At 39.6% G+C, this 27,969-nt stretch overlaps 2 protein-coding genes across 3 annotated transcripts; one reads left to right on the top strand and one right to left on the bottom strand.

Annotated features, from left to right (window-relative positions):
• Positions 1-16,273: 16,273 nt before the first annotated feature.
• On the top strand, positions 16,274-17,853 carry LOC135704138 (CLIP domain-containing serine protease B15-like). The gene is made up of 3 exons (XM_065225576.1): positions 16,274-16,756; positions 16,821-17,113; positions 17,184-17,853. Exons 1-3 carry the CDS (start codon positions 16,275-16,277, stop codon positions 17,501-17,503), a joined length of 1,095 nt encoding a protein of 364 aa, XP_065081648.1. The 5' UTR covers position 16,274; the 3' UTR covers positions 17,504-17,853.
• A 6,238-nt stretch (positions 17,854-24,091) lies between these two features.
• LOC135704137 (CLIP domain-containing serine protease B15-like) lies at positions 24,092-26,189 on the bottom strand. 2 transcript variants are annotated; one of them, XM_065225575.1, is made up of 5 exons: positions 26,110-26,189; positions 25,986-26,056; positions 25,642-25,933; positions 25,285-25,577; positions 24,094-25,214 (listed from the first exon to the last, which is right to left on the bottom strand). In XM_065225575.1, the coding sequence occupies exons 1-5, from the start codon at positions 26,124-26,126 to the stop codon at positions 24,895-24,897; spliced, it is 993 nt and encodes a 330-aa protein (XP_065081647.1). In that variant the 5' UTR covers positions 26,127-26,189; the 3' UTR covers positions 24,094-24,894. The 2 variants fall into 2 exon arrangements, with proteins under 2 accessions (XP_065081646.1, XP_065081647.1); XM_065225574.1 differs by having other exon boundaries at positions 24,092-25,214; positions 25,642-26,056.
• Positions 26,190-27,969: the final 1,780 nt, after the last annotated feature.

Raw genomic sequence — 27,969 nt, 5'->3', positions numbered from 1 at the left:
GGAATGCACTTAGGAATATTCCATAATTCCACGGAATTCCTTAAAAGGTCTTGTAATTTTCTCGAAGCTAATGGGGCTGTTTTAGAGTTCTCTGATCATCCTCCAAGTACTCGGAAGATTCCTGATTATAATGAGGCTCTCTGAAGGTATCTGGACTTTCTTGAAGACTACGAAATTTCTTAAGAGCTCTCACAATTTTCTCGAATTTATTTTATCATTAGCATTAAAGATCTCTGATCTTCCCAAGTTTTGAAATTTTAGTTCTTGGCACTGCCAGTAAAAAGCATGGGATTTCCCATAAAATATTCTCACAATGTTCTAATGTTCATTAACTTCCCTTACGTTTCCTAAATTTGTGGAACATTGCCTGAGTTTCTCGGAAATTCTTTCAAATATCAGCATTCCCTTGAAGTCAATTGATCTGTCCTGATGTTCAAGGAGCATCCCTAAAGTTCTCTCAATTCTCTGAAACAAATGAAACTTTCCTGAAACCATTCAATTTCCCTGAAGTTCTTTGAACTTGTGAAGTTTCCAAAATATATCTGATGGTTTCGTAAGTTTACTGGAGTTCACTGTACGTTCCTGAAATTTTCGGGTTTTGGAATTTGAACATACGTTAATGAAACTATCTTTAATTTATCGGAATTTACTCAAAAGTCTAGACTTTTCTGAAGTTTCAGAACTTCTTTAAAGTTCCTGCAGCTAGTGTGAATCCGTAATAAAAATCTGGAAACATCCCTGAAGTTCATGGGAAGTTGAAATAACTGGTGTTAGAAGACGGAAGAACCATTCGAGCGATGCTGAAGAAGCTTCCCAAGAAAGTTGAAATAAGTTTTCGGGAGGAATCGTAAAATAAATTATAGTGTAAAATATCCTGCTTCACTTCGCATCTCCAGATATGAAATATCGCTTCTGTAGGTGCGTTTTGCCTTCGCTCGAGACGTTGCCGCCCAGCGATCGATATCCCAAAAACTGGTTATCAGAACACTGTCCGACGAATCATCCGGTCAGCATTTCAAAACCGAACGTGCTTATCATGATAATAAATATTTATAAAATGAAAATAATTAAGAAACCTGCCTAAGACAACTTTGAATTTTGATTTGAAAACAATAATATTAATCATGAATCGAAAAAGAAGCAGAAAATAAATTTCCTCGAATAAACCGTATGTTTGCATTGCAAGAATATTTCGATTTCATACTATGGCAGGCATAAATCATTTTTATACTAAGTTTGCATTCTCCTCCCTTTATACCGACCTTTTGCGTCGGCACGGAGAGTGGCGATTTAGCGTAGATTTTATACTATTTAGCTTTCAATATTTTTTGAGTGTAGTGACGCAAAAGGTGACTAGTACACGCTATTCTGAATCTACCCAGTGACTGGGTAGATGGCACCCATTTTTGTATCCAGTAAGGAGTTGTCATAATCTGGGTAAATTAGTTTTGGTCTGATGAGTAGAATCTACCCAGATTCTGGGTAAATAATTATAATTTTTTGCCAAAGTTAAAAATCACGCAGGTATGAAAGGGGGATCGTTGCGCTGCCAGTGAAAGTTTTAATGCTCAAAATATATAAATCAGATGCTAAAAATGTACAAAGATGGAACTGTTTTCATGGCGAATAGCTACCAGCAGCTATAGTTAGTAAGTATTTTGTTAGTTTCTAGACTTTGCATTACCTTTTTTTTTTCCTCTGTTCGGCACCTAACACTACTGCGGCCAGTAATTTGATCTGTTATAGTCTATCCTGTGTCCTTAGTTTAGTGCATGTCGTATTACTCCATCACTATTGAGAAATGATGAAGTATTCGATTTTTTTTACAGTTGTCGTTCTTGAATTTATCGCAAGGATCCGACTCAAATTGGAAGGTCCCGCTATTTATACCCTTCGGAGTATTGGAACACCCTCCAAAGGCGCGCCCTTTTGTCAATCAAAACTGGATTCCTTAGCAACAAAATTATGGAATGACACCGATAATGACCATGCATCAGAACCCTAGTCTTAACCACTTCAAACTAGATAACAACGAATAGAAGATTAGGAATCACATAGATGAAGACTAACTCATTTTCTCCTTGTTTCAAGATCATCCTTGGTGGGCAAAGCCGAGTCTTGTCACTATCAACAAGGCATAAAAAGTAACAAGGACTAAGATGTGTTTCTTGGATTACTGAAAAATCCTGTTCCCCTAGTTTAAAGTAGTCAGGACTAGGAATCGGTGGTAGATCTTACATCCCGTAACGTACCACGAAAAGGTGATCTAGCCACGTTACGGGGTGCATTACCTTATTCTAGGTGATATTCTGTGACGCTTTTCTCGATGCCAAATGTTTGTTGTAGTTCCTTATTTATAGATCTCATTTAAAATCAAATTTCAATAAAATGGTTAGCATTTCAAGTCCAACAATTGAAAAGACCACAACTTCATTTTGTAAACAAACCTTGTAAGGCAATTTTCTCGCGAAACGAAACCTACATTTGCAAACCTAAAACGCATTCGGGTAGAGGAGAATTTCCCCTACCTATTAATTTTGTTGGTTTGCGTTGGCGGACTTCGGGTCGTGACAAAATATACGGACAGAAATCTCCTTATACCTTTTGGCAAATTTCTATTGCTGATTATTCATAAAATGAATAAGTCAACTAATAAGCAGACGCCTTGTAAAAAGTTAATGAAGATCATGTGTCTAATGAAATGTATAAGCGGTCACACATACCCTTTATACATTCTTATATGACCAATGTGGTTTGTCTTGAGGAATGTATAAGGCTGATGTTTTGGCAAAAATGTATAAGTGAAACACATGAATAAAATAATTGATTTTCGTTTCGTGTAGCTTTACAAGGTCTTTTTACAAAATGCCGTTGAGACCTTTTCAATTGTTGGTCTTGATTTGTAATAGTATCGTTTTTTTGGGTATTTCAATGTCGTATTAGTATTATATATTGTTAGTTTATATTTTTCCGCCAATACGGCTTCAACAATCAATAACAGGCTAGAGGAGCTAGTTGGGTGAGGTTATATTCGATAGAGCTGCTGCAGCGGTCATATCAACTGATTTCTATTAAAATGGGTAAATTTTACCCTTTTATCAAGTTCCCTCATCTGAGTAACCGTAATCCAGTTTATGTTGCAGGTACGTTTAACCAGATTTGGATAAATGCATGTTTACCCATTTTTGGGTAGGTTCAGTTTTGACCGGTCCCAATTTTGGGAGTTTTTCAATAACGTGTACACTGTAAATTGAGCATAACAAGGCTATCAAAAACAACTCACAGTAGAGTAAAATTTTACTTACACTGTAAAAAAAATATCCAAAATTAGTTTATATCTTAAGCGCCGCCGAGATTTTCTTCCCTGGCGTCGGTAGCATTGGTACCACAGGGAATAGACGTCCAACTTCGGTCAGAAACTTGTGTAAAGATAAGAAGGAAAATCGCCGTTACTTGGCGCCAGCATCTCCTGATTTCCTCTATAAATTATCCACTTTCGACCAATTTGGCGCTAGTATCGATACAAGTTGTGCAATGCCAGTGCCATCAGGATGTCAAAGGGGGATTTTAAGTGGCGAAGTCGCCGTTAGTGGCGCTTAAGTCGAATAGGAATCTTTGCACTAGTTTTTCATCTGTTCTCTGTGCTAATAGTACATTCAAACTTTAGCAGATATCACGTAATTAAGACACTTATGATATCATATTATATTTCGTAATTACGTTATCTATAGTCTGAACGGAGTACAATGAAATGACGTCAGGGTAGGCGTGTAACATGCATGAGAAAGCTAACAATGCTTGCCACACCTTTTATTTGACTAAATTTATGAATTGATTACACGCTTAAATAATAAGGCCACGAATGTTTTTAGTCGCCTTTCTCATCGGGAAAGGGTATTACTTTTGCAAAACGTACGGAAATTCTGGAAGTGAACCATATTTTTAATATATAATATTTGGTGTAAGAGAAAAAATATATTTTTGGGAGATGTCGAAAGAAATTTCCGTTGAAAATTGGTAGAATTTTCAAGGAAAAGTTAGCACAATATTTCAGGGAATTTTTAAGAAAAGAAAACTAGCGGAAGAAGACGGAAGAACCTTTCGAGCGAAGCCAGATGAAGCTCCCGAGGAAAATCGAAATAACTTACCGGGAGGAATTGGAAAATAACTTACGAACAAAGGTGAAAGGTAATTCCAAGGGAAAGTTTTAAGAAACTTCTAAGTATAGATTAAATAAACTTCAGAAAGTATAAAAAAAATACTTTCTGATGGACATTTTTGGTTACCGAGATGAGCCATTAGCTGTTTCTCGATTTCTGGGTAGCCACCCACTTTTTTTTTTTTTTACTTCAAATGTTCTATATTTCCTGAATTTGTGTGGTTTACATGTATTACTTATCAAGCGACACAGACGCGTCTTTTCAACTTTAGTTCCTTTGAAATTTCAATTACTATTAATTACAGTTCCTAGTCCTATCAGGCCTGTTTTAAGAATGACCACCTTGGTGGGATTGGTTTGTTTTAAATTTGAAAAAAGGAGACTACTTATAACTACTATTTACAACTATAACTAACCTACAACTACTATATACACCTAATCTACTATATACAAATTGCTTATCAAAGCATGTTCTGATAAATTACATTTTGTGCAAATTTAGTCTTAATTTCGTGAATTCTGGAATCTATTTTGCCAATGCCTGCCTCTTCGTGTAAATTTGTTATTCTAGTGTCGAAAGGACGATCAAGAACCATCTTCAGCACTCTATTCTGAGCGACCTGAATTTTGTTCCTGTGAGTCTGTGCACATGATTCCCACACCGGAGCAGCGTAGAGGATCGCAGGGGGTAGCCACCCAACAGCGCTGTGCTGTAAAGTAGCTGAAATAAAGCTGCAGATACAGTTACGAGCAGAAGCTAGCAAAATAGTTTTCGAGAGCGTTTACTCAACTTTTTCACAACTATTATTCAATTTGTCATTTGCACTGAATAACATCACCCAACAAACGCTAATGTCACTTCTATGCAAATATTAATCAACTTTAAACTTTTAGTTTAGCGAATATATTACTTATTTGATGGTTTATACACAACCAGCCACTCTTGCTGAATAACATAAACATCAAAAGTGCTTTTTCAACAACTAAACAACCTGTACTCAACTAATAAACTGTGTTCGCGCTACTTTGGAAGCTATTTTAAGTCAACTAGGTTTAGTTTTAGACGTGTGCAGTTTTACAGCTTTTACTCTGCTTCTTTACAAAGCTGAATTAACTAGTCGAAAAAAGTGATTCATGTGCACTTATATAAAGACGCGACTCAGCGATCTTGTTGTAGAAGGGCATGTAAATTTGTTTACGTCAGTTCAAAGTGTTGGCGTAGCAAAGTTGGTAGTATCAAAGTTCGCCAATGCGGTCGTCTCGAGTTCGGTTCCAGGTTCCGGTACATTGTACATATTTGGTCGTGCTGCTTATAACTAATTTCGATTAACTTGATTTCGCAGTAAAATAAACATGATGAATTCCTCCAACAAAAAAAGCGTAAACAATATTTAACCTGGCGTCAAGAGAGAGCTGTGTAGAGATTATTGGATAATCGGGTAAAGGTTGAGTAAGCGCCTTTCAAGTTCACACACAACTAAACAGCAGGATAACAACTGTATAGAAGCGTAACTAGATATGCAATAAGAGCTTTTCCAATAGTAGCTGACTAAGATCGCTAGATTTGCTTGTGTAGAGGTTGAGTAAAGATTTCTTCATATCGTATAACATTTGAATACAGCTTGAAGCTGTATAAATGAAATGCGTAAAGTGTTTACATCGAAAGAGTATTAAGCATAACCGAGCGTCCATTAAGTATGTCACGATATTTTAAGGAAACTCAACCCCTCCCCCTCCCCCTTTTGACACGTAATACATTCCCAACAAACAATTCGAGCTGATTAAAAGCTGAATAAGCTAATTTTTAGCTGAAGCAGCATATTTTTGCCAATTTAGGTTGATTCAGAACTGAGTAAGCTATGTTTACCTGAATAAGCTTATTGGGCATTTTACACCCAAAGTAGACTCCTGTAAATCAGAGAATATGTCCCATTTTTTAATTACTCGATTAACAACTAATCGCTTATTTTTTGTTCGCTGTGCTGTAATTTTTCCATTCCATTTTTCGTCATTTCAAATATAAGGATCTTACATAAATAATGATACAATTTGAAAGGGACCGGGGCTAATCACACATTATGTCCCCACGGTACCTGAAATAAATACGAGTGCTCACCGGTTGGTTATATCATGCCTATATGCTTATATTAACTTCTCCAGAGGATCATCACCCATCGTTTCAAACATGTGCTGCACTCTCATTCGTGGAAAAATGACAGCACAGCGAACAAAAAATAATCGATTAGCTGTTAATCAAGTAATTAAAAAATGGGACATCTCTGATATTGGTGTGATTGTTTTGATAAAAACGTGCGCAAAATTTCATTTCTAGCAAAGGGGCAGCAAAACCACAAAATTACCTTGCATACGGGGGTATTCATTGGATGAAAGGGACCGTGAAAGAGGACACTAAAATAGAAAGTTTTTCTTCCGACAGTTTCATCTTAGTATTCTTCTTTGGTCATATTCCCGCTGCATTATGAAATCACGAATTTCCATCATAAAATCATGAATCATTGTCATGAATTCATGGAATGTCAAGTTTATTTTTTTTACGATTTTTTATTCTTGATCAGCGAATCCAAAACACATAAAGCAACCAACGATACAGACAAAACGGTTACTACGACTAACATGACAAACTCGCTCTGTATAAAGGGCTGAACACAATGATAGTGGCGTAGCGGCAAAGCGAAAAGCGCAACCTACTGAACCTACTGAGAAGTGCTCAATGCTTTCAGGTGTATTTTTTTTTTCTCACCCCAATGAGTCTGGGTTCAATCCCAGCCGAGGTCGGTGGGATTTTTCTGAGGCATAAAAATCTCTGGTCACGTCTTCCTTCGGAAGGGAAGTAAAGCCGTTGGTCCCGGCCAATGTGTGTTTGAATGGGTGTGGAACCTGCCTTCCAGCACAGTCGATCGCCGTCAATGGATGGCAATCGATGTCCATCGGTGATTGGCACTATATGGCAGAACAGAAACCGACGTTAAATAAAGGAAATAAGAAGAAGAAGAATATGTATTTTTTTGTAATTTTGCATTAACCAGAAACTTCAAGACGTGAACCAATTAATCATCCAAGGTAGTAAGTAATGTTGGCCGCATCCCGACATGTTCTGGGTACCCCCGAGGAAGTGGTCAGTTTCTTCTTGAACCAACACCCTCATGCAACACATCAAATTACATGAGAATTCAAAAAAAAAATGACAATTTTTGTCCATATTCCATATTCAAAAATAAGAACATTCGTGTCCAGACAAGTTTAATAAATTCCCCGAAAATTTTCCTGAGGCCAATGGAATTTCTCTGGAGTTCTCACTACTCTGAAGGTCTCCTCAGAACTACTCTGAAGTTTTCCTAAAACTACTCTAGATCTTCGATAAGCTTTCAACATTTTCCTGAAATGTACGAAGTTGTTTGAATTATCTCTGAAGATCTTTGAACTTTCCCAATATTCTTGACTTCTCTAAGTTCTAATTTATTGCCCAAAGTTCTATAAACTTCTCAATAAATTAGAGTTCTTTGGACTTCCCTAAAATTCATGGAACTTTCCTTAAGCTCTCGAAGTTTTCCTAATATTCATAATTCTTCTGCAAAGCCCTAATAACAAAATACCATAGTCGAATGATAACCAAAATGATAGAACTATTCCACAAATGGTTTCGATATTTCCCCACGGTTCATGGTACTTCTTCAAAGTGCTCCCAAATTTTTTGATATTAATGCAAATTCAGAGACGATCACTGAACTTTGGAGGATTTGAGAGTCTCTTGGATATTTTTACAAGATTGATAAATTATTCAGAAGACTTTCTACTGATCAACTATTCAATCAGATAATCCCTCACATATTTCTTCACTATGTCAGCTGAATTGAGACTAGATGAGACTCACCCTAATGGCTCAATCAAGACTCCCGGATATCTAGCTCAGTAGCATGAGACCCCTGAACTGTGTTACAGGGCCGGCATGCTACTGGGTAATTCGAAGGGGTACGTGGAACAAACTGTGCTGAAACTGTGGGATTTCTTAAGTGATGGTGAAATTAATTGGAAGCTAAAGTGTGGGTGGAAAAAGTCTAGAAGTTTATTCAAAAGGAATTATGGTGCGGATGGTTTTATTGGGCTACTATTGGGTGTGTTCTATGTGTTTCTGCTTCCTTGGTGGTGTTTACTGGACGATGGCGAGCGCTCGCTGGTGGTGATTGTATTTAGGCAGCTGTTGTTTGACCGTGATGGCGGTCCGTGGCTTGATCACTCCGTCGACAATGGCGAATCGGTGTCTTCACTAGTATAGAAGATGGCACCTGGTGACTGGAGCTGTGGTCACTACAATGGCGGATTTAAGACTTGGGTTTGCGCGGGTTCGCAACCAGGGAATATAGGAATCCCTGTGCAGCTACTGAAGTAGCCTTTTCGGTGTCAACGGCGTCTCCCTTCGTTGGCGAATATCAGCTGACCGTGACAAGGCCACCTTGGTCGAGCCGAGAAGGGTCTTCCTCCTTAACAATTAGGAATAGCGAGTCCGAGGATGCTCTCCTTTCTGGCAATTATTAAGCCGGAGAGTGGAAGATCCTTGAAATTTAGATCAAGACAGTCGAGAAGTGCCGATCGTGAGGATATCCGTGGAATAAACCAAAAAAAGGTCCTAAAGGACAAATGGTTGTTTAAAACCAAGCCAAAATCATATTTGGTAAAATTCAGTCACCTGAATGAACACCAGGAACATAAAAAGGTCGTTCACTGCACTTTGGTTCACTTTTGTACTCCACTCACGTCTTCTGGGCACAAACGCCGGTTTACTTCAGGGCAATGGTTGAACATCCCAGCTATCAAAAGCCCTCCTTTTCCCATCCAGTTTTCAATTCGTTCCTTATTTCCTCCATTTTCCTTCCTTGTAGCTTATCACCACCCATCCATATCATCTCCTTCGCCTGTTGAGTTTTTCTACCACAGTTGATCACCCTTTCGATCCTGTCACACCCAATTAAGTTTATAAACAAATATCAGTTTCAAACTACCTACTAACACAAATTTATACATTTTTCAATAACAGCAATTTTACCTACCATCCTAATAATCCTACTAACGCAGCACTGACACTAAACAAACACTACAGTTTCCTAAAACAACATGCACAAATTAAAACCTAGTACATTGTAACTAAACGGTTACAGAATCAGAGATTATTCAAATAACTGTATGACGATTAGCTAGTTTGAAGATCTCCAACTGATTGAAAGTGCAAGAAACGACTCTACTCAACAAAACCATTCGAAAATCATGATAAAGTATACAATTTCCGATAAACGTGTACTTTTCAAAGATATCACACAGCTCCATGATTAACAGTATGTAAAAAACTATTAATACAAGCGGTCTGATTATGTGCTGTATTACGGTGTTTTACGTGTTTTTCTCAATCCGAAAATAGGTGGGCCATTGAATCAGCCACCCGTCATTGTGTTCAGCTCTTAATATCTGTATCTCATATCTGTAATAGAATCATACAGTTCCCGGTTGGGTGTATGATATCTGAGGTATGTGGGATGAAAAAAACATCCCCTTGTGCCAACATATTCTTGTATATATAAGAAGAGGGAGAAGCCTGGGGGAAGTACCACCCACTGATGTAAGAACCACTCAACGGAATGTTGTAAAAAAATCGCATTTTATTCGTCAATGACATCTCCTTGATATATATTTTTTTAAATAAAATGTAAGTCCTGGGCTTTTACAGGTTAATCAGACTCCAGGTTCGCTCCCAGTACCCAATTGAAAGCGAACATGATTTGCCCAACGGCAGCAAATTATCGGCTCATTTTGTGTTCGACAGCCAAAACACAAACAACAATCCAGCGTCATGACATCGCCATCGTCACCACGCTATTATAGTCATCCTCTTCAGACATCACCGCCGAGCATCGCATAATAAGCACCCGCTCCCATCCATCGCCGACGACGTACGACGACGCGACGCGACGTTCTGGCTGCCGAAGTGGGTACATATTTGCATATTTGTTGCAACATTGTGCATCGTCGATGCATGCATCATGCACGCATAGCAAAACAGTCGGCGCATCACGGGTTTGTCGGCGATAATGGCAATTTCCCCACGGGCAGTAGGGTGGACGACCGGAATCGTCGGTGCGGTACACATTTTATTATGCGCTTAATGTATACCGGTAGCTAGCGACCATCAATGCCAATTTATCCAACTTGATTACGGTTCATTGCCGTTTTGCGACGGGATTATATCAGCTGGTGATTTCATCGTTATGATTATTATTGTTATTTTGCAGCCAATGAACCACATTTGCACCTACGACTACATAGACGGCTAGGGTTGTTTGCCCGTTTGATGCTCGTTTTCACATTATTTTTTTTTATGTTTGTGTGATTGTTTGGTTAATTTAAGATTTTTTATTGGATTGCATTTAATGAATCATAGTAGAATTTAATGAGAACGGGATTTTGCTTAGCAAGCAAGCATACAACTTTCTAAAGATTAGTCCACTTAAGATCTGGGGGCCTGACTTGGGCATTGGTTGGTGACGGCTTCATTCATTTTGGCTACCAAATATAAATTTATATTTAAGTACTTCTGAAGGACAGAACATATTTTACTACGGTAACTTACTAATACTGATGAACTATCGTGTTCCTGGTTTTATGACGTTGATGACACCTGTTGCAGTTTATTGGTTGGATTTAGGCAAAACGTCGTAGCCGCATTAGGCAGGCCAAAATAATTAAATTTAATTTTGTGATCAATTTTATCAATTGAGCCCAGTTGAATAATCCATCAAATTGTCCAGTCGATGGCTTTGGGGAACGTTTGCCTTTTATTTTAACGGAACGGGCAGCAGCTGAATGGTCAAGCAGTATCACAACTAACAGGAAAAGTACTACACAAAGCTTACTAGTCATCTCGGTAATGCCCAAAAGACTGCGACTTAGTGACGACGGTGCAGATATAGTGCTGGTTATATTTATATACCTAATACTAGGTTAATATATGCGATAGGGTGAGTCAAGTTTGTATGCTGGGTGGCACTCTTTCGATTCGATTCGAGATCCCCAACAACTGTGCTATTTTTGGAGAAATTTGCTCAATTTATCCGATATTTGAGATTAAGATTGTGCAAATCATGCAATACAAAATTTTACTACTGTGAAAACAATTATTAAATCTTTGAGAACCATACTGAAAATGTTGATGGGTTTTAGGCCGAATGGTTCACTAGGCGGAATGGGCCAGTTGGCCGAAATTTGTATAATTGTTGTTTTTTTCGTCTTACGACATCTTCCAAGTAGCAATTTGGGTTTTATGAGGGTTCTGATGACCACTTGTAGAACACTTTAAAACCACGATAAAACTTAAAATGTTACTTGGGCTGCGTTGTTCCAATTTGAGGACAAACTTGATGGAGTCAAAATATGGCTGACATGACGATGGACTTGCACTGTCACTTCCAATCTTGCAAGTCCCATTCATCTGGTTCTTGCTGGATCTGATCAGTCTCGAAGTAGGGGCTACGAATGGTATGAGGAGCTTGGTGGCCTTAGAGTGACCGCTATTGCTAACTGAGCATGAAATTATGGGTTCTATTCCACTTTGTATCGAAGAGTTTTAGAGTCACGTTGCTTGCACGTTGTTTGATTTTTTTTGACACTTCAAGATCATCAATTGAAAAGGCCTTAACATCTTTATTAAGCTAAGTTTCTTGCGGCTTTTTCTCGTGAATCAGAGCAGTTTGATTTACAAAAGCTGATGAGGCCTATTCTATAATTTTTTTATTTTATTTTATTAAACCTTATTAAACCACCATCTTTGACATTTTAGCCATACAGACTGTTTAAAGTGACTTAATCCTATTCTTAAAAACTGGTCTACTTATATTAAAATCAAAAACATCACACACATCATTAAACAGTCTGCAACATCTATCGAGAGGATTGTTATTACCGTAAGCAGTACGATGTCCGGGAGTCCACAGAAAGTAATAGTTGCGGAGACTGCGAACTGGAGTTTGAAAATTGATGTTCCCGAGCGAACAACTGCAGTCAATATGATTACTAATCATGTCAAATATGAACATCCTCTGGAGAAAGACTCGCCGATTTGTTAGTGATTGCAGTCCAATAAGCGCACATCTATGCTCGTACGGAGGTAAGCTATCTGGATTTGTCCATGGCAGACGTCGTAATGCAAACTTTGTAAACTGTTTCTGGATTCTCTTGATGCGCAGTACATTAACAGCATGATATGGAGCCCAAATTTGTACTCCATATTCAAGAACACTGCGGACCATAGAGCAGTACAGCGCTTTCAGGGCGTACACGTCGTCGAATTGTGCAGTATTGCGGCGCTAAAATCCTAGCATGGAGTTGACCTTTGCAACTGTCATGGATATGTGCTCGTTAAACTGTAGTTTGCTGTTCAAGATGAGCCCAAGATCCTTAATGGCATTAACCCTTTCCAGCGGCGATTGATTCATAGAGTAATCAAAAATGATCGGAGAGTGAGAGCGGGTAAGGGTAATCACTTTGCATTTGGCAGCATTGGCTTGCATTCCATTCATCTGACACCAGGATGACAATCGCTCTATATCAGCTTGTAGTGCGCAACAATCCACGACCGATTTGATCACACGGTACAGCTTAAGATCATCCGCATATAGCAACTTGCAGGAACTTAGCATATCACACACGTCGTTAATAAACAGAACGAAAATGAGAGGTCCTAGGTGACTCCCTTGTGGAACCCCCGATGGTATATGGAATACCTAGGATCTGGAATCACGTACCTTGACGAAAGCCTTCCTGGATGATAAGTATGATTTCAACCAACAAACGACCCACGGTGGAAAACCAAGGCGGCTTAGCTTCATAATGGCTAGGTAGTGAGGGACTTTGTCAAAAGCCTTAGAGAAGTCGATGTAAACGGAGTCCACTTGCTGACGCTTCTCGATGCTACCTATAAGAGTGTTCGTGTAAGTCATCAAGTTAGAGACTGTCGAGCGCTATTTCATGAATCCATGCTGAAACTCTGAGATTATGGGTTGAACAGGCATCCGGAAAAACGCCATTCTTAAGCGATCGATTGAAAATAGACATAACGGGAGTGGCCAACGATGCTGCACAGTTCTTGACGAAAGACGGTGGAATATGGTCCGGGCCTGGACCTTTCGATGGATCGACTGAGCAAAGGGCTTTGAGAATAGCATCTTGACTGAAGATGAGCTGCTGCAGGTGAATGTCGTATCTTGGTAGCTGATCAATGTATTGCTGCGGTGGAGGAGTTTGATCGGGTTCGAAAACACTTCGGAAAAAGTCAGCGAAAACGTCAGCAGAAGCGATATCGGTGGTGGAGCTTCTAGTACCGTAGGTGACGTCCACGGAAATACCAGCTGATCTTTTCCGAGAGTTGATAAAAGACCAGAACGACGATGGATTTTTCTTGAAACCCCTCTGGAGGTTGTCGACGTACTCACGAAAGCGAGCTTCCTGAAAACTATTATACTCTGCTTCTACTAGCTGTACCGTATACTTGTTTGCTGCGGTCCGGGAACGAAAGTAACGAGCTTTGCGCAGACGGTTACGCAGATTACGCAATTGCGGATTCCACCAAGGTTGTTGGAATTGCAAACAAGATTTCCGTGTCTTCACCGGGACAGTATCTTGGATTACTTTATAGATGTTGTCGTAGAATACGGAGACGGCGGCATCAATGGTGGGTTGGTCAAGTATTTGTACCCAATCCAAGGCGGCAATCCTCGTGTTAACAACATCGAAATCACATTGTGCAAAATTATACTCACTGCGGGCTGCTGGGTACGGGAGCGGATGATCTCTCGAACGGGAGTCAACTTTTAGAACCAACGGCTTGTGGTGACAATCAACTTTCATAATGGCAGAGGTGGTTCAAACAGCTGGATGCAATCGGAGTCACTGACGAGAACCAGGTCAAGAAGCTTACCATTCGTGTTCACCAGATCGTTGATTTGCTTCAATCCAGCAGACAGTATGGACTCCAATACAGCGAGTTCCTGTTCTGATTAAGCATTGAGAGGCAGAAATCCTCTGACGTCCTCATCGAATTCCCAAGCTAGATTTGGCAGATTGTAATCACCCACAACTATGGTTGTATCGTGAGGGTTCGCCATACCAAGGAGCTGTTGTACGGAGTCAGCGTGTTTGGTGTAAATGTCGGGCTGACTGTTTGGTCGAATATAGATGCAGCACAGGAAGATCGATTGGTGTTGTAAATCGACTTGAACAGGAATTTGTTCGAGGCTCTCAGCGCCCACAAGATGTACAGCCTTACACTTCAGCTCGGATTTTACGGCGACGCCGGGTTTGAATGGTTACAACAACAAGGCCTTAATAAGGCCAAGCAGAAGGTTGCAAGATTAACCCAAGTAACCAACAAGTCCGCTAATTTGTCTTTTTTTCAATATAAGGCTGATACACGGCTAACATAGGGCATGCTGAGCTTTATATTAGCCCCATATTGGACTTATATTGCAAATTGCGAATTAGCGGGCTTGTTGATTACTTAGGAATCTCAGGTCTCTTTCAATTTAAGAGTCGTTAGTTGCATTACTTCATAATATGGCGGCATTTCAACTCAGCATACCTTTTACCAGAATGAATTCTGCTGCAAACCTGACCCTTAAATCCAACTTTCCAGTGATTTCTCGTGGAAGTTCAGAGGATTTCTTGGCTTCCATCAAAGTTATTATCACGTCAACATATCCTTACCCATTCTTCAATTCATTAATTTTGTCGAGCAGTTTTGTGAAAATGTGGTTACAAATGGCTGAACTTTCAATTTGAACTTTTAGTAACCCTATGGGCATCACAAACGCGTGTTTCTAGTAGCCTTAATTGCTGTTGTTGTTTTGATTCTGCGTTCCGTTTCACAACGTTCCATTCCACTTTACTCCATTCCTTGCGCTAAATGACGTGCAGATTAGCGGGGTTTTAAGTGGATAAAAAACTACAAGAGACAGCCCTATGGGGTTGTACGCAATGGTGACGTATGACTATGACTGCACTACTTATATTATAAATCTTATTTGATAACTGCAGCAGGAGCTTGTGTTTTGTGTAGGAATAGGAATTTTAGCGGGGTTCTCTCTGTTTATATTCATTAGTATGACGTGCTTGACATAGATGACCCACAGCGACTGACGAAGAGCTACTGATTCCGATCAATAGTGGTGCGGCTTCTTCCTCCTTTGGATGCTTATGAGGGCGGCAGGTAGCATTTCGTTTCGAATCAATACCGTTTGGTGAGACCGGATGAAATTCAACTTTGAAATCTATGTTAGGGAAATCGCTTTTCACAGGTCCAATTTTCAATAGTGACATTTTGAAAAATGATAAAGTCTTAAATTTAACAGATGCATAGAGATATTTCTGATCGATTGGTGATAAAATTATTGAAATTGGTCCAGGGGCAGCTGAGTTATTAACGTTCAAAATCTTTCATGATTTTGTTACATGTTCCATTTTCCTTTTTCACAAAGTGTACCTCCATATAGAAATCACAGACGTAATCCTACGTCAAAAAATCTCAAAATGTTGTTTATTTAAAATTGCTTGAATGACGACCTGCATTTGGACGAGGCCAGCGCTGGTATTTCCTATAAAGGAAATCCGAGGTGGACCTTGCCGCCAATAGTGTTGATGATTATTAAATATTTCCCGCAGCTTAAGCCACTTTTTCTTGAGTGTGTGAACTCATACCTAACCGTGCCCTCGTCTATGAATCACCCTTCGAACGCTTTCGCGTCGTCGAGATTCGTGCTGAGATCTTTGAAACGGGGATTTTTGTTTTGAGGATTAGGGTGTGCGATTCAATTTTTAGCTTCGAATGTCGGTAATTATTTTCAACTCATGGTGGACATAAAGTCAACATGGTGAAATGACACTATCTGGCTCATTCTTATATGGCGCATATGCAATTCATTATCGCTTGTGGTACCGCGATCCCTGATCGTGAGTTGTTATCAGCATGCTCCTAAATATATGGAATTCCCCTGTTGTATAGGATTCTCGCAAACTTCACATGGTGATCAGTGTATTCAAACCATCAGTAGCAGTAAAGATGCTGAAATCAGTGCTCTTAGTTCTACTTTCCAGCTGGCTATTCCAAGCTTTACATTTAACTTCAGCAAGTGTTGTAAGCCTTGTGCTGAATCAAAATTGTATCACACCTGGTGGAAACCCCGGCCGCTGCGTTCCGGTGCGCAGCTGCAAATTTGTGTCCGGAATGCTACGCAAACAGAACTTCACAACCGCCGATCAACGATACTTGGAGAGTTTTCGTTGTGGTAAGCTGCCTGGCAGTGGCAAGGTACTGACCTGCTGCCCGCAGCTGCATAGTGAAGACAACTGTGGTCGATTGACATTGCAGGACTACATCCTGGGAGGAGAGGAAACCGAACCGGACGAGTTTCCTTGGGTGGCTATGCTTGGCTACAAGGACGATAGAGGCCGAACAATGTATGGCTGTGGAGGCACGCTGATCAACGAACGGTACGTCGTGACGGCTGCCCATTGTATCATTAATCAGCGTGTTCGAAAATTGTGAGTTTTACTATTTTCGAACAAACTAGATGGTAAATTTGAGCAAAACTGTTTCAAATTTCAGGGTTGAAGTTCGGCTTGGTGAGTGGGATATGGACACTACTAAGGATTGCACAACAACACGTTGTTTTGTGGACTATCAAGATGACTACCCCATAGAGAAAATTATCGTTCATGAGGGATACTCTTCCCGGCAACTAAACCAGGAGCATGACATAGCACTTCTTAAACTAAACACCACAGTTGAGAGAACGCATCTGGTAGATCCGATATGCATACCTTCACTTGAGATGGCCAATTCACTGAAGCTTTTAGGAAAATCCTTCGATGTATCTGGCTGGGGAAAGACCGAAAATGGTAACCTTTTAATCTCCCATCATGTTCTACAACTTCTGTCCATCTCCAAATGAATCTATCTCATTCCAAGGATTTTCAAGTCGCCGGAAAATGAAGGTGACCCTACCCGGGCAGCACATGGTCATGTGTAATGAAGCGTTTGCTGCGGCAAATGTGACCTTCACCGCCAATCAGCTCTGCGTCGGAGGATTGGGAGGAAAGGACTCCTGCAAAGGCGACTCCGGTGGACCGCTGATGGCAATTTTGGAAAACCGTTGGCACTTGGTGGGGATTGTGAGTGTCGGTGCAAAAATGTGCGGTTCGGAGGGAATGCCCGGCGTGTATACCCGGCTAGGCAGTTACCTGGATTGGATGGCGGAAAAGATCGAGCTGGAAGGACGAGTGGATTAGGATGCTAGATACTGGAGGCGAAAAGTGACTTTGAGTTTATTACGCTAATTTGGTTGTTAGCGGCTTTCGAATTCACCTTGACCTTGACAGATTCTCTTCGTCGACTTTCTCTTTGTATTCTCTCGACGATGTTAAGACATTCCCAGCTATTTTCAGCATACAAATCGATGAGAGAAGCTAATATCTAGCTTCTAATATGATAAGCACGGCAGGAAACGGTTCTGTACCAAATTTATTAACGACAGAGAAAGTCGATGAAGAGAATCGATCAATGTTACTTAGGACCTAATGCATTGTTCAGCTTGAAATGTTAATCAGTATATAGATATAAGATATTTTGTTTTTCGCTCCTCAGAACAACGAGAAAAGACTTATGATTATCCAGCATTTGATGATTTCCATTTCCCGTGTCATTGAAGATTTTTTAAGAACTTCTCTCATTGATCTCTTTAAAATTTTAATACAACTTATAAAAATAAATACGATAAAATATTAGGTTTGTTTTCTATCATTGATGACTGGATAAGTTTTTGGACAGTTGAAATATTTGTTTCAATAGTGGTTAAAATAATTGCTGCATCGTCGTTCAAAAAAATATCAAATCCCAGTTAGTTAGTTCATTAGCTAGTTTACTTTAAATTTCTTTTCCTTTGTGGTTTCTAACGCAACTCAGGATAGTATGAGAATGATTTCATTGCAACTCTCTCACGCAATTTCTTTGATTGTTTGTATCTTAAAACCAGAGATGCATTTTGCTTCAGTGTAAGAAAAGAAAAGAGTTGACAAGTTCACTGCACTACACGGCCACTGAAAATAACCCAGAGATAGAGTCACTTATCTCTGTGACTCTCTTTCTGGGTTATTCTCAGTGGCCGTGTAGAGATGATGGATTCACTGATCACTGATTCCTGTAATATGTTCGAATCAAAAGCTCCACCAGCTTCATACCCCAGACAGACTATGGCATGGCATGTAATGTAGGCTGTCTTGCAATGAGCACTCATACATCTAGTTTTCACTGGAAATCCTATATATGAGTGCTCATTGTAAGACAGCCTATATTACATGATATAAGCCATAGTCTGTACGGGGTATCAAGGCGTCTAAATTAGCACTAAAGAGCATTAAAGAGTATGTACTGTGTTACCTGCTAACTCAGGATAGGGGATCTCAGGTTCATCTACTCTTGCACTTCTACGTCAAATACGCGAATTACAAATTAACAGGAGCAGCACAGATTATAATAATCAACCACAGATATCGTTAGCATGGCAAAGAGAAGGTACCGAAAGAACTAGCACTGAATGAATGCTCAACACTCCCTAAGAAGAAATTTCAACTCGTATCACTTGAAAGGCGAGGCCTGATGGTTCCCTTGTGAACCCGATTTCAGACGGAATTAGGAAAATAGTGAAAATATGTTAACCAGGGCTGCTCTTCGACTTGCAGCATCGACTTGCCATCCAGAATCCAAGCATCGCAGACAGTTAGAGGTAAACAGTTAGGTATGAAATCATGTTGTAATAAAGTTCCACCTGTATTTGACCCTTTTTTTTCGAAAACTGATGACCGCCATCTTGGATTCCATATTGGTTGGTCAATCGTTGATTTCCAACTACTACACGCAAAGCAAAAAAAATATTACAATGAATGTTAGTTCCATTTACCATCATCCTCTGTTCATGAACATCGCAGCGAATGTTTGAAGTTTACCTTGCAGACGATGTAATAATTTTTAATCTTTTTTTTTTATTCCGTATTCTGTATATGCTTTCACCTACACACTAATTTTAGATCACTGAAATCAGTAAAATTTTACTGGGTTTTTGAATTGCGGATCGCCCAGTAATCATCACAGAAATAATTTGCATTACCGAACTGCCCGTAAAGTCAATTTGTCAAAAATAACTGTTCATTCAGTAATTGGTTCGAGTTGCGTATACTGGAAAACCCAGTTTTGTTGTTTTGTTTATTTTGCTGCAATTTAACCGACAAGACAGTTATTTGGTTCATGTTTGTACCGTGTTACCCAGTTATATAAAAAAGTTTTGTCAGAAAAAAAACTATTTAATTTCAATAATAATAAGATGGCCAGGAGGAAAATCATTTATTTCAATGTTAATTGCATTTTTTTTTTTATTATAGTTACTTTAACACTCTTGGGTCATTCGTGACTTGTCCGGGGGTGAGATTTGAACTCGTGACTTTGGCGTGAGAGGTAAGGATGTTAACCACTACGCCGGGGTCGCCCCCAATTGCATTTTATTTTTCTCATATATTTAGGATACTGATAGGAAGCACCAACAACCATAAAAAATCAATCCAAACTACAGAGAAACTTTTCGCTCGTAGTTGTTATGTTTCCCACCTCCATAAAAACTGACTTAAAGAATGCAAAGAATTGCTTGTCGCTTGATCAACAATCTACATTGAAGACAGACAACGACATGCACAACATATGAAAACATTCCAAGAAATTCCTTTTCAGAGGAATATTGACGTTCTTCCAGGAGATAATTCCATCGGTGTTGTCTTCAGGGAATTTTCCACGGACGTTAAGTGTAGGAGTTTCATGGTTCAATGTTGGTATTGGGTCATCCATCTAAATGAATTGGAAATAATTTGGTTACAAGCCATAGCTAAATCATGCACTATATGTACTTGAATCCATTCAACGATTCCAGCCAATGGATTAACGCTGGATGAGCTTTTGTCGTCATCCTGCTTCGCTTTTTTCATCTGTTTGGATTCTTCAATCGGATCATTCCCAACCCAAGTAACATAGCAGGTTTTATCGTGGTTTTATAGCATTCTACAAGTCTAAATCATGGTCTACAGAACCCTCATGAAACCAAAATTGTTACTTGGGAATGCCCGTATGGTGTCTGTGAAAATAGGCATTAGTTATCAATTCCATTGATTCTACTTCTACTACTACTACATACTTCAACGTATTCGGATAAGCCGCTAGCACTTTGTTGCACCAAATATCAAAATCTTCTTCAAGCTGCGGAGCCTGAGGGTATATTTTTTGAAAATCGATTGAAATCTAAAATAAATTAAATCAAAATTTAGTATTGGTTTTACCACCCCGTAGTGGAAACTCAAATAATTAACTCAATTAATTAACTAAAATAATTATAAATTTTTCTTATTGCCACCTAATTGTTTCGGAAAAAATCAACATAGTCTAAATTACACAACTTGTAGTCGTCTTAGTAAGAAAAATAAAAAAGTAATATAAATCCTATCAAATGGCGCAGCTACCGGAAAATCTAGCATGAAGATGTGAAATTCTTCATTCTGGTGAAATCTATCACAATTCTTCGACCCGATTCTTTGTATTTGGGCCAGGACATAGAAACTTTAGTTCTTCAACCTATAAAGCACAATTTAAACATTTAATCATTCAATATTAATGAATCAAGAATTAATTTACCAACTGTCTGATATCAGTTAAGTTATACTGAATGTCTTTATTGGAATCATTTTGATCTTCCGGCACAGGGATTGTCTTGCTGCGGATTATTTTCCTGTCCGTCGAACGAGGTACTCAAGATGGTTATGTAGACGTCCTGTATGGCGATGCTTGCCTCTTGCCTGCGGAAAAAACCACAGTGCTTGTGGAATGTTCGGTGTACTCGATCGTAAGAATAAGAATACACCAAGGAGATTGGCAGTAAATGTTTGTGAAATGCTGATGGTCGACTAGAATGTATCGAAATGTATGATTGAGGATTTTACTTTCTTTTTAAAAAGACGGTCAATATTTACATTCCATAATCCAAACGCAGATAATCACACAAAATTCGTTTGATCTGTGTGAGTAGTTTGTCGGTGGGTTTGTTGCCTTGTTTCAAGGACTTCATTACTTGAAGCCTAGTGGTAGTCCTCTTAAGGACCCTATCGATTTTAGTTTTCTAAAAGTGAAAAATAGTACATTAGACTAATACGAATCTACCTATAGGTAAGGTAGAGCAACATGCGTGACTGGACAAGATGGGTCATTTTATTGATAGTCAACATCGTCAAGCTTAACGTAGCCTTAATGCTATTTTAAAAAGCAAACCATTATTGGAGTATTGAACCTGTTGATTTTGACAATCAAATAAATTAACAAATATACTAGCTTATCCATCTGGCTTCGTGACCCATCTTGCACCGAATCACCCTATTATTTGGTCCATCATCATTGTCGTGACGGAAGATACTTACCTTCTCGAGACGAATCCCTTTGTAAGGGTTAGGTGCAGACTCGGCTACGGTATCGTCCTCATCGCTACTCAGCAGATCTTCCACGGTTTCCATCTGGTTGTTGTCTGTCTGATCATCGGATTGAGCTGATGCATGAGTTGCATCCATGGTATCATCAACACTTTCTTCAAATACAGGTGCATTACGAATTTCTGTCTGCATTCGCTGAATATACTTGATCGTCTTGGTCCTCAATCGTAAGCGCACGAAGTCCTGACCATTCAACTCCAGAACCATATCGTCGTCATCAATGCCTTCTGAGTCTGCAAACAAAGTTATGATCAATATGGTGGTCAACTACGAACCACATCATCTTATCATTGCAATGCATTCACATTTAAAAAATTATACACAGAACACATTAAGAACAGATAACCTAAATGAAGGCAGTTTTTTACCTAGATTAGACTAAAGAAGACAAACTCATATTATTTGTAAATTTTTGAACCCTAGTATGGGTAAATGTTAGTCAAATTTGATAAAACTTACTCATACAATATGGATCGTATTTACCCATATTAGGGTTCAAAATTTACACATTTTTTGTTTGTCACAATTTTTTGTTCTTGTAACTTACAAGAAGAGGTTACACAGTATGCGCTTGAAACATAAAACCTGTAAATTTTGCTTTCTATGAGTCACAATCAGCGATTTGCTGATCGTTGAGTGAGTGAGTGAGTGAGTGAAAAATCGCTGATTGTACGGATCCGAAAAATCTCTTGAGATTCTTGATATAAAACCAAGCTGACGATTAGCCTTAGTGATTACCATTGAACGGTGTAAGTCAAACGTAAGTTTAGGGTCCAGCATTACACCTAGGTCGCTTACTTGTTCTACTCTTACTAGCACAAATCCATCAATTGAGTAATCGAATACGATTGGCGTTCTTGTGCGATTAAATGTCATGACCACACATTTTGATATACTGACGGAAAGCTTGTTTAAGCGGCACCAATCAACAAATTGGTCTAACATTGCTTGGAGCTGACGGCAATCCTCGACGTTCTTGACAATTTCAATGCTATTGAAATCAAAGTGATGTGCCAATCTCCAGTTAAAATCGGTCAGGATGATCATCTGGAATTTATTCAAAGTCTTCCAGAATGTTTATGAAATCCATGTTTAAAAAAATATATAAGCCAACTTGTTAGCATTGCTAAAATCATCCAAAAGTTAAGAAAAGTATTGACACAGTGTTCCCAAAAAGTTTGAATATCAACTACGCAGCATTTCAAAATTGATTGAAATTTTTGGTAAAATACTGCATATTCTGAAGCAGCAAAGAGTCAAGCAACTTTGATGGGATGATTTTTTTAAACTTATAGTCGATTTAGTCCTTAATATTTGATGCAGTACCAGAATATGTCTTAAATTTTTTATAAGTTGACATCATACAACTCACAACACTCGGTAGATCAGTAGGAAATTTTATTTTAAACTAAAATTCTCCTGACTGAAGTGAGAATCAAAGCCTAACACCGTGGTACTCACACACAGTTTACCTAAACTACGGGTAACTCCACATGACCATTACACATAATTTCATGCCAAAGAATAATATTATTATATAACTAAAATGAAAGTCTGAAAGCGTGATTTCTGAAGTCTCAGGATCATGAAATGATTCGAAATTCTGAAATTCATATTTTTCCTGGGTCCCAGATTATGAAATTATTTGTTAGTCTGAATTTACTTCATTTACAGAGTTCAATTTTAATCATCCTAGAATTTCATCATACTTCTATTTTGGATTCCTCTTAACTAATCTTGATAATATCCAAACTTATAACATTCTAAGAGTGCTTAGCATTATCTCTTGTAATCTCTTATAACTCGCTCTCTGATTCCACAATTCCCTCAAACTGGTAATGATTTCCATTTTTTCTCTATAAAATTTCCTTAGAATATTCTGAATAATTTCCTTGGAACACTCTTCTGAATGACCGTCAAATTCTTTTCTTTTAAATTTTTTTTTTAGATCCAGATAAATCTGGCTTACTGGCAACGCTGATCGCAACGTTCGTGGTTCCAGTCTCCCAGTCGGCACTTTTTTTTTTAAATGATTAATTTCACTCACTAATACACTTCACATTTCTCTTTCTGCATTTTGTTGCATTGGACTGAGGCTCGATACATCGCATACTCTGTTCATGCGGTCTCCAATAACATCCTCTGATGATGAATCTTCTTACATCCCCCGGTTGGGTGTACTCGTCGTCCTCGATTCGAAAATATCCATATTGTAAGGTATTTGACAGTATTTCAAAAACCGATGGCTGCTATATTGTATTCCAATAAATCAATTTTCGACCTCTACACGTCATCCCCGTCCGCAAAATACCCATATTGTAGGGTATTTGACAGTATTTCTTTAACAGATGGCTGTCATCTTTGATTCTTACACCGATATCCGACCTCTACACACCTCCTCTGTTCCGGAAATACTAACATTGCATAGCAACACCTTATATGAGCAGGCTTTCAAGACATAACATATCCAGGAAGCTCGCATGCACACTAGTGCCACGTAGTGAGAGATTTCTGCACTAATATGGCCACCAACCGAAAGGACTTTGTCACCTAAACAACTTTGCTCGAGACAGCAAATTTCCATGACCATGACTTCTGCGATGATATTCTGCGATGGACCCAAATTCCATATATTATAGTGCCCGTCAGAAGTCATATGAGCGGTGTAGTTCCCAATTAAACCTGCATTAAATCAATCAGGCTTGTTGGCCTAACCCAGTACATGAACTATATCGAAAACAGTGTAGCTTTATAAATTGAAACAAATGAGATAATTCACCACAGTCCCTATTAGTAAAAATCCCATAAGCTGTGAGTATTCGCAGTTCCTTACACACGCCTCCGTTTACCCGGCAATAAGGATTCCTGACTGTAGTTCATCTAAATATCCTAGTGAGCGCTTGAGTTGATTGAAACCAGTTTCCTCCCCTTAATGTCTTCATCTTCCGATTCCTCTAGCCTAGTACACTTTGCAGTGTGACCGAATTGAAGAAACCGGTTTTGAATGTCATATTGTTATTCCGAAGGGCATTACCACAAAGCTTCTTAATGCAAATCGAATATGGTTTTTTAATGCACAAGATCTTAATTGATCTAACGAATTGTTCCTAACTCACTCGACCTTCCAGCTCGATCTTTTGCACCATCCAATCCAGGTAACTTCCTAATCGAGTACAGATGGCCGGTATTCCCTCTGAACCGCACATTTTTGCACCGACACTCACAATCCCCACCAGGTGCCAACGGTTTTCCAAAATTGCCATCAGCGGTCCACCGGAGTCGCCTTTGCAGGAATCCTTCCCTCCCAATCCTCCGACGCAGAGCTGATTGGCGGTGAAGGTCACACCAGCCTCAGCAAACGCTGCATTACACATGGTCATGTTTTGCCCGAGTAGGGTCACCTTCATTTTCCGGCGACTTGAAAATCCTTGTAATGAGATAAATTCGTTAGGAGATGGACAGAAGTTGTAGAACATGATGGGAGATTAAAATGTTACCATTTTCGGTCTTTCCCCAGCCAGATACATCGAAGGATTCTCCAACAAGCTTCAGTGAATTGGCCATCTCAAGTGTAGGTATGCATATCGGAGCTACCAGTGCCGTTCTTTCAACAGCGGTGGATAGTTTAAGAAGCGCAATGTCATGCTCTTTGTTTAGTTGCCGGGAAGAGTATCCCTCATGAACGATAATTTTCTCTATGGGGTAGTCATCTTGATAGTCCACAAAACAGCGTGTTGTTGTGCAATCCTTAGTAGTGTCCATATCCCACTCACCAAGCCGAACTTCAACCCTGAAATTTGAAAGAGTTTTGTTCCAATTGAACATCATACTCATACGTAAATGAAAATACTCACAATTTCTGAACCCGTGAATTAATGATACAATGGGCAGCCGTCACGACGTACCGTTCGTTGATCAGTGTCCCTGCACAGCCATACATTATACGGCCTGTATTGTCCTTGTAGCCAAGCATAGCCATCCAAGGAAACTCTTCCGGTTCGGTTTCCTCTCCTCCCAGGATGTTATCATGCATCGTCAATTGACCACAGTTGTCTTCACTATGTAGTCTTGGGCAGCAGGTCAGTACCTCACCACTGCCAGGCAGCTTACCACAGCGAAAACTCTCCAAGTATCGTTGATCGGCGGCTGTAAAGTCATTTTTGCGAAGAATTTCTGTTGAAAATTTGCAGCTGCGCACCGGAACGCAGCGACCGTGGTTTCCACCGGGTGTGGTACAACTTTGATTCAGCACAAGACTCGAAACACTTGCTGTAATTAATTGGTTAGCATTAAACGTTACACCAAAAATTATACCAAATTACCAATTGTGAGGAACCATGCGGAAAGCAGAACTGAGAACATGAACTTCTGCATCTTTACTGCTACTGACGCTTGCAGCACACTGATCGTTATGAGATGAATCAGGGAACCCCGTCAGTAGTATGCTGATAAGAGCCAAGTTATAAATAAAATTAATCCAAATTACTTAATAGCATGGCTCAGCTTGAATGCGCCAGTGCGTTGCGACCCATATATTGAAAAGAACGGAAATTGACAGTTTAGTTTTAGTTTAAAAATAGAGCATTCTACCATGAAGTTCAATTTAACCCAAGGTTTACTTGAATATAAAAGACCAAAAATAAATATTCGACGTGAAATCTATTGTGGCGGGTCCCGGTTCGAATTGCACATTGACGTATTTTTCCATCAATTATAGGACAATGTTTGCCTCATTGTAACATAGTACCAAAGTACAACGAAACGTACAACAGTTCGCTTTCCCCTGGAAACCCCATAATTTTCCTGTTTACCATGCTCGACAGCAAGTCTACACTTTGTAAGACCAGCCCACCGCCACCCGGACCGATGATGCTGTTTGGACCGATAGATCGACATAAACACGTCATTCCATCACGTGTTGATTGCAATTCGCACCCCTCACCGAAGCAGCGTGCCTCAATTAGAAATGCAACCATGTCAGGTGCAACGGCCCCCGTCCCATCGTCGTTTGTTGGCATAGATTTTCCCCGCGAAGAGACCACACAATTTTCATCGCCTTCATGCTCATTCAAAGTTTATCATTCGGATCGTCGGTAGCCTGTGGAGGTACTTACCTGCAATTTCTCGATCAATTTCTCTCGCCACGCACGGCATGCCGATCGAGGTTTTAATTGAATCTGTTTCCATACCTGCAACGGTGCAAAAGGTAGTCAATTAATGCTGATGATGACGATCGATCCAAGGCCATCGACTGACCGCCATAGACCACGGGAGGTTGATCGGGTGGAAAAAGTTGATTGCATTTTTTTTTTGCTGCCATGCTCTCGCTGGCAATATCCAATTTCAGGAGATATTGAGCAGAGCTGATTGGTTTCACGGGCTGCTACCTATATTATAGATCGATATTTTATTATACGCCTGATAGCAGTGAGATTTATGTTGCACACAAGTTCACACAGGTCAACAGGCAGAGATTTACGATGTTGCACCACATTGTATTCGACGCACATCGGACAGTTGTCCACAACAGTCGGTCGCTCTTCGAAGCATCGAAATACTCTCTAATTTGTTTATAATTGACTAATTGAACCGTCATCATCGTTCAACCATTCAGCCGCAGCTAAACGGACAATGTTACAAATTTGCACATGCAGACAATTAACACGAGAGCAAACAACTCGCATCATGTATGAACAACCCGCGTACTCGCCGTCTTCGTCAAACCTCGTCCCTCATCTCGAGTGAGATGACCAACCAAGCGAGCGAATTCGGTGTCCAGCAGCAGCGTTTCAATTAGAAGCAATTATTGGTTATTATCTGCGTTGGCAAACAATTAATAACGGTACCGAACCGGACTGAACCCATTTCTATTCGTTGTTTCGAGGTACCCCCCCCCCCCACCCATGCAGAAAGTGGTCATTTGCAAATCACGAGCAACTGGCGACCAGTATGGATGCACTTTTGCAAACGGCCCATTAGTTGCGACCGAAAATGGGCACGACGCGAAAAGGTTCCAACCCATTTGCATACATTGACGTGAATTGGAACATAATGCGGTGGACATTTATAATAGAATAATACACTGTCAGTAGCAAATATAATTTTATCCCGATCAATTGTTTATCACTGTGCCTCCAATTTTCCAATTAGTAAACATTGGAAATTACCTTCAATTGTCACTG

The sequence above is a fragment of the Ochlerotatus camptorhynchus genome, unplaced genomic scaffold (assembly GCF_037179485.1).
Source record: "Ochlerotatus camptorhynchus isolate MF236.1 unplaced genomic scaffold, CSIRO-AGI_Acam_v1.1 ptg000232l, whole genome shotgun sequence".
Classification (NCBI taxonomy): domain Eukaryota; kingdom Metazoa; phylum Arthropoda; class Insecta; order Diptera; family Culicidae; genus Ochlerotatus; species Ochlerotatus camptorhynchus.
Note: the sequence above shows the minus strand (reverse complement) of the source record. Positions and strands in the feature narration are given on the sequence as shown.